The sequence below is a fragment of the Babylonia areolata genome, chromosome 15 (assembly GCF_041734735.1).
Source record: "Babylonia areolata isolate BAREFJ2019XMU chromosome 15, ASM4173473v1, whole genome shotgun sequence".
Taxonomy (NCBI): domain Eukaryota; kingdom Metazoa; phylum Mollusca; class Gastropoda; order Neogastropoda; family Buccinidae; genus Babylonia; species Babylonia areolata.
Genome location: NC_134890.1, coordinates 8,721,320 through 8,727,841, shown reverse-complemented (window position 1 = coordinate 8,727,841; position 6,522 = coordinate 8,721,320). Strand labels below are relative to the sequence as shown.

At 44.5% G+C, this 6,522-nt stretch overlaps 1 protein-coding gene across 2 annotated transcripts; it reads left to right on the top strand.

Moving 5' to 3' along the window:
• The first annotated feature begins 264 nt into the window (after positions 1–264).
• Positions 265–6,222, top strand: LOC143290409 (actin CyI, cytoplasmic-like). Of its 2 annotated transcripts, XM_076599821.1 has the most exons (8): positions 265–417; positions 1,254–1,417; positions 2,068–2,307; positions 2,670–2,808; positions 3,093–3,200; positions 3,537–3,728; positions 4,400–4,519; positions 5,334–6,221. In XM_076599821.1, the coding sequence occupies exons 2-8, from the start codon at positions 1,283–1,285 to the stop codon at positions 5,537–5,539; spliced, it is 1,140 nt and encodes a 379-aa protein (XP_076455936.1). In that variant the 5' UTR covers positions 265–417; positions 1,254–1,282; the 3' UTR covers positions 5,540–6,221. The 2 variants fall into 2 exon arrangements, with proteins under 2 accessions (XP_076455936.1, XP_076455937.1); XM_076599822.1 differs by lacking the exon at positions 265–417 and having other exon boundaries at positions 1,258–1,417; positions 5,334–6,222.
• Positions 6,223–6,522: the final 300 nt, after the last annotated feature.

The following is a 6,522-nucleotide window of genomic DNA, read 5'->3' as shown; positions in this document are numbered from 1 at the left end:
AGACAGAGGTGACGGCTAGAGGTGGCCAGTGTAGACTGTATTTACCAACTCCAAAACATGACCTGCAGAAATGACCTAGATTTTGTGTCACAACGCTTCGTCACACTGAGATGATTTACCGCGGCACTCACCTAGCTTCACAAGGTACTATTTTTATATATGGAAATCACCCTTTCTAAGGAGGGCGGGTACCTTATTGTTCAAGGAAAAAATGAAGGTCTCTGACTATAAATATTCCTTCATCGTCTGGACCGAAGCAGACGACCCGAGAACGAGCAAACGAAGGACTTCTGATCTGCACACAAACTTCTTGATTTAAAACTGATTTTCAGTCTCATTTAACATTATTGAACAGGTCTTTATAGTCACCATTGAAGACAGTGAAGTATAAAACTGATCACAGTTCAACCTTTAAAGGTGAGTATTTGGTTTTATAAACTGATAAATCTTATGAAGCTAATGTACTGAAAAAAAATCTAGTTCTTTCGGTTTGTGTTTACATTGATTTGGGACATTTGTATATCTATCATTTCTGGTTTGCTTACTTATATTAACTTCTCAAATGCATAGGCTTATTTGTTACCGATATAGAATATAGACTGTAAAGGATAATTGTAAATATCATAGAAAGATATGACATGTTTTATTGATGTTCGTTTGTCCGACTGACTGAGTGCGTTGGGTTAGGCTGCTGGTCAGGCATCTGCTTTGCAAATGTGGTGTTGTGTATATGGATTTGTCCGAACGCAGTGACGCCTCCTTGAGTAACTGAACTGAGCTGAACAGTCACAGTCAGACTGAAAACAAATGCAATGAATCCAACATTTGGAGAAAAGAATGGCCCAAAAGAGTGTGTGCTTAAGCTAAAAAAATTAATTAAGAATGTTTTCTTCTTCTTCATTCCCAGTCTTTTACTTTCTGGTTGCTTTGTTGTTGTTGTTTTTGTTTTTGCTCCCTTCTCTCTATCTCTTTTTTCACAACATATCACCACTGATAATATTTACTTGATAATTATCATGAGAAGCGGACTGTTTGAATGATTCACAAGCAGGACACCATGTTTTGTCCACCAAAACGATCTTGTTCCAAACACAAACAGTGGACAAAGAACCTGTGGTGATGATGTTCCTACAACAATTACAGCATGGCGGGCTTCCTAAGTGTAAACTGATTATATTCGGACAGTAACAGAAACAGACTAAGCCTCGCGTCACATAAGTAAACTGATTTAATGTAAATGTGACCGGTTCCAGACACAAGCAGCAGACAATTCCCTGTGACGATGAGTTCCTACGACAACGACGACGTGGCTGCCGTGGTGATTGACAACGGCTCCGGCATGTGTAAGGCTGGCTTTGCTGGGGATGACGCTCCACGTGCTGTGTTCCCTGCTCTCATTGGCAGGCCCAAGTACCAGGTGGGCCTCACTGTGCAAACAAACACAATAGACTGCAGGTAGATTTATTTCAAAGTCAAGTATATCTAAGCATGGAATGGACTTTTTATTACACAGGTACACATCGTATGAATCTTTTTATCATGTAGAAACACACACTGTATTGGATTTTTTTTTCCACACATACAGATATGTCTTGGTACGAAGCGGTATTTTCTCACCGAAAAGAAACTCATCTAGAGGACAGATGGCTTGACTGTCTCATGTGTAGGATTATCTAAGTATCGGGTAGATCGGGTACACCCAGTATTAGGCAGATGTCTCTTACGAACAGGCATAATAATTATACAACAGTATCATAATGGTTTCTATTCGCACATAAGCACAGTCATACAGTTAAATATCGGGTGGCTTCTTCTCATAAAGGAACACATAATCATCACCGGTATTAAGTTAATACACGTATATCAGAAGGGAACGTGTGCACATGTATCACGTATCCTCTTCTTCAACACAATGTCAAGTAGGCCACTGGGGTAAACACGGTGGTGCTGAAAAAATACTGAAATAAACGTTATGCATACAAGGCAACCTGGTTCTTGTTTCATTCTGGTATAGCCTACATGTCATCTATAATGTGTGTGTGTGTGTGTGTGTGTGTGTGTGTGCAGAACGTGATGGTGGGTATGGGCCTCAAAGAGTGCTACGTTGGGGACGAAGCACAGAGCAAGAGGGGCATGCTGTCCTTGCAGTACCCTGTGGAACACGGCATCGTCAGCAACTGGGACGACATGGAGCGTATATGGCACCACACCTTCTACAACGAGCTGAGGGTGGCCCCTGAGGAACACCCCCTTCTGCTCACTGAGGCTCCCCTCAACCCTAAAGCCAACCGAGAGAAAATGACACAGGTAGCTGGGAAAGATTTACTTCAACGATAAGGTGTTTTCATGATGACACTGGTGTTTAGGTCAAAGCTAACATTTGTCAGGAGGCATTAGTTGTGGGTTTTTTTTCGGAAAGTTAAGAATGGAAAGCAAAATTTGGTCGAGCTAAGACACTGGTATGCATAATGGCTTACTGATAAAGTTGATAACAGACCAGTGGAATTCTATACCTTGAATGGCCAACGGCCAGTGCTAACTATAATGTCTGTCACAGAGTGATGTGATAAAAACAGTGATAAGTCTTGAACACTACGAGTTGAATAAATTACAGACGATGGCGAGAGCTTGCACCTGACTGCCTGTTAACCAAGGTCACTGGCTTTCAGATCATGTTCGAGACGTTCAACACCCCAGCCTTCTATGTTGGCATCCAGGCCGTCCTCTCTCTCTACGCTTCGGGCAGAACCACCGGCATCGTCTTTGACTCTGGGGATGGAGTCTCTCACGTGGTGCCCATTTATGAAGGTGAGGGTCACTTTCACAGGGTCCCCAGAGATGGAGTCTGTCATGTGGTGCCTAATTTATGGATGTCAGTAGAACGGTCCTGGGGAAACTTCGTGTTTTGCCAGTTTTTGCACGCCATCTGGGACTACCATCTACAATAACTTACGATAGACCCCACAATAGCTGCAGGATTATTTTATTGCACACAACGAAGAAAGTGTAGATGGAAAGATATCTCTGTTATCATTGCAGAATTAATCAACGTGTATACTGATGTTATGTACCGAGCTGTGTGGATGTTGCAGGCTACGCCCTGCCTCACGCCATACAACGCATTGACCTGGCCGGCAGAGACCTGACTGCTTACCTCCAGAGACTTCTCACTGAACGTGGCTACAGCTTTACGGATTCTGGTCAGTGTGTGTGTGTGTGTGTGTGTGTGTGTGTGTGTGTGTGTGTGTGTGTGTGTGTGTGTGTGTGTGAGTGTGTGTGTATGTGTGTGTGTGTGTGTGTGTGTGTTCATATTGCTGAGTTGCTGTAGTTTTGTTCGACATGCAACCATAAAACAAAAACAAAAAACAGCAGCTAAGTTTAACGAGGCACTAAAACGATCTATGCAACCTACTCAAAGTTGAAATGCATATAGGCTTGCTTAAAAAAAAAGAAAGAAAGAAAATAAGAACGGACTGCTGATGGTCGTCTGGCTCAAGTCGTAAACAACAGTGACACAATTGTTTTCCGCATTCCAGCTGAGCTTGAGATCGTGCGAGACGTGAAGGAAAAGCTGTGTTACGTGGCGCTGGACTTTGACCAGGAGCTGAGCAGTGCCGGCCAGTCCAGCAGTGTGGAGAAGAGCTACGAGCTGCCTGACGGCGGGATCATCACTGTGGGCAATGAGAGGTTCCGGGCCCCGGAGCTCCTCTTCCAGCCGGCCTTCGGGGGTCAGTTGGGTGTCATGTCTTTCTCTCTTTTCCTGTCTGTCCTCTTGTCTTTATGTCGTCTTTTCTGGGAATCCCGTGCCTCTGAGGCTGTCTTCTGTACTGTCTTGCTGGGTCATTGGCTGTGTCTGTTCCAGTCCTTTCATTCTTGTTTTCCTCCCCCTCCTCTTGTCTTTCTGTCCTCCTGTCTGGGACCCACGTGCCCTGACTGACTTCTTCCAGTCTGTCTGTCGGAGACCGTTTCTCTTCTCTTCATTTCTTTCTTTCTTTCTGACATTCCTGACTGCCTGCCTCTGTGTGTCTCCTCTCTCTGGAAAGGTTCTGTGATGCACAGGATCTGTGTCTGTCATCATGAGATGCCTGCCTCATATGTTCTGTTCTTTCTGAATCTTAATTTGTTTTGTGTTTGGCTGTTGTTTTTTTCATTATGTCATGTATGTCATTTAGCCTATACTTGTTTATGCATACCTGAATACATGTGTGCATGAGTTAAAGAGAGAGAGAATGTATGAGTGTGTCTGTGTCCGTGCTTGCCTTCGTGCGTTTGCATGCTCACGTGCACGTATTGAGCTGCTATTCAACAGGTAAGTAAAACTCCCACCAAGGGGGTAGGGGGGGGGCTCGGGGGGGAAAGTTTGCATGGCTTAACAACATGACGGTTTTCCCGTGCACAGGCAGTGAGCTAGCGGGGATGCACGAACTGGTGCACAACAGTATCCAGAAATGTGATGTGGACATCCGTCGTGACCTCTACTGCAACACCGTGCTGTCTGGAGGCTCCACCATGTATCCTGGTCAGTGTCAAAGTGAGGGGTGGGGGAGAGACAGAGACAGAAAACGAATGAACATAACTTTTTTTTTTATTGAGTGGGGGCGGGGTGGGAGTGTTTGGGGGGGGGGAGGGGCATCAGCACAAATGGCTTTTCATCCTGTCCTAATGAAAAGGGAAAATATAAAAGGATAACATTGCATAAATAAATTTCAATTTTGTCAGAAAAAGATGACCAACATGAGTACGTGCATAAATATTACTTCGATCAGAAAGAGAACGAAAAAGAAGAGATAAAGAGAGCGAGACATACAGACAAACAGACACAAACACGCAACACACACACACACACACACACAGTGTGAGAGTGGCAAGGTTAAGACATTGTATTTGCAAATTCTTTCATGAGTTCTGAATGGTACATTTTGATAGTGAGAGAGAGAGAGAGAGGGCGGGTGGGGCGAGCATTTTGACAGACCGAGAAGCAAAGGGAGAGATGGACAGGCAGGCAGGCACAGAGGCGTCAGCACTTTCAAGTGACAAATAAGATTTCTGTTGGTGGAAATGCACTACGCTTTGTTTTCCGCCTTTTGTCCTTTGGACAGTCATGCTTCAGTGAGTACGCATGTACTGATATTGCCCTGTTGAATAGACAGTAATACTCGACATCGCTGTCACTTCACATCAACAAGCTGAGAAAAAAAATTAAAATTTTGTCCAGATAACTCATCAGCAATAGAGATACAAATTCCCCTTGCATATGTGCCTTTTCATTCTCGGAAAGTAGAAATCCACAGGATGGTGACGTAAATATAACTGTCTGATGTGTCGCTGTGCAGGTCTCGCTGACCGCCTGAACAAAGAGATGTCCGCCATGGCCCCCAGCTCTATCAAGGTCAAGGTCATTGCGCCCCCAGAACGAAAGTACTCTGTGTGGATCGGTGGTTCCATCCTGGCTTCTCTTTCCACCTTCCAGCAGATGTGGATCTCCAAGCAGGAGTACGACGAGTGTGGACCGTCCATTGTGCACAGGAAGTGTTTCTGAGCAGATTTCCCACAGTGTCGGAAGGACTGGAGAGATGACTGAAAGTACGCGGGAATGTGAGATCGTGGAATGATGGAGGAGAAACGAACGTGTGTGAATGTGACGCGCATCATCTCAGCACACGTCTGATGAGTGTGGACTTAATATCGTCAATGGGAAATCGTCCTGACTGTGGCTTTACATGAATTAATGTGAGGGAGTGTGGGGTGAGGAGGAACGCGTCCTGTTTTTATGTCCATGTGCGTTTTGTGAGAAAATTTACATGTCATATGGAATGACAGAAGCTTTATAAACATGGGTCAGGTCCTGCTATTATCCACAGAATACATTCCTGATCGTATCTTTCATGTGTTATTGCGGGCAAGGGAAGGCGAAGGGGTGTGATATGTGTGTTGAGGCACACACTGGAAATGAGATAAGTGTGTATATAGATTTGTCCGTGACGCCTCCTTGAGTAACTTCACTTACACGTCTGACATGGGGATTTCCACACAGTTACGACACTGACATACCTGGGCAAAGTACCATCTTCAAGAAGTGTTTTTGACCAATCAATGTTTGTGAAAGTGTGCGTGGGAGTGGGGGCAGGGAAATGGAGATGTGAGAAGGAGAGTAACGAGTGTAGTTGGGAGGAAAAGAGACACGACGCGGAAACGGCGAATGGGATCCAGAGGGAGAGAGGGGGGGGGGGCGGGTGAGGGGAAAGAGAGAGAGAGTCGGATAAAACTGATATTCAACTTGACAATGCAGTGTGTCCAATTATGACAAAGCATAACATGAGCAGCTCCTTACTTTTATAAGACGCACGCTGGCGTGCCCTCTCCGTTTTTTGTTATCCTCTTCTTTTTCAATAAAGATGCTTTCCAACCCTTTGTGAATGTGTTTCTGAAGTGGTTATTGAAATCGCATGTTAGTGTTTAACAATGTTGTACCTCAGTTTTCTGTTATTGTGTCATTCAATTTAATTCAATTCAATTTAAATC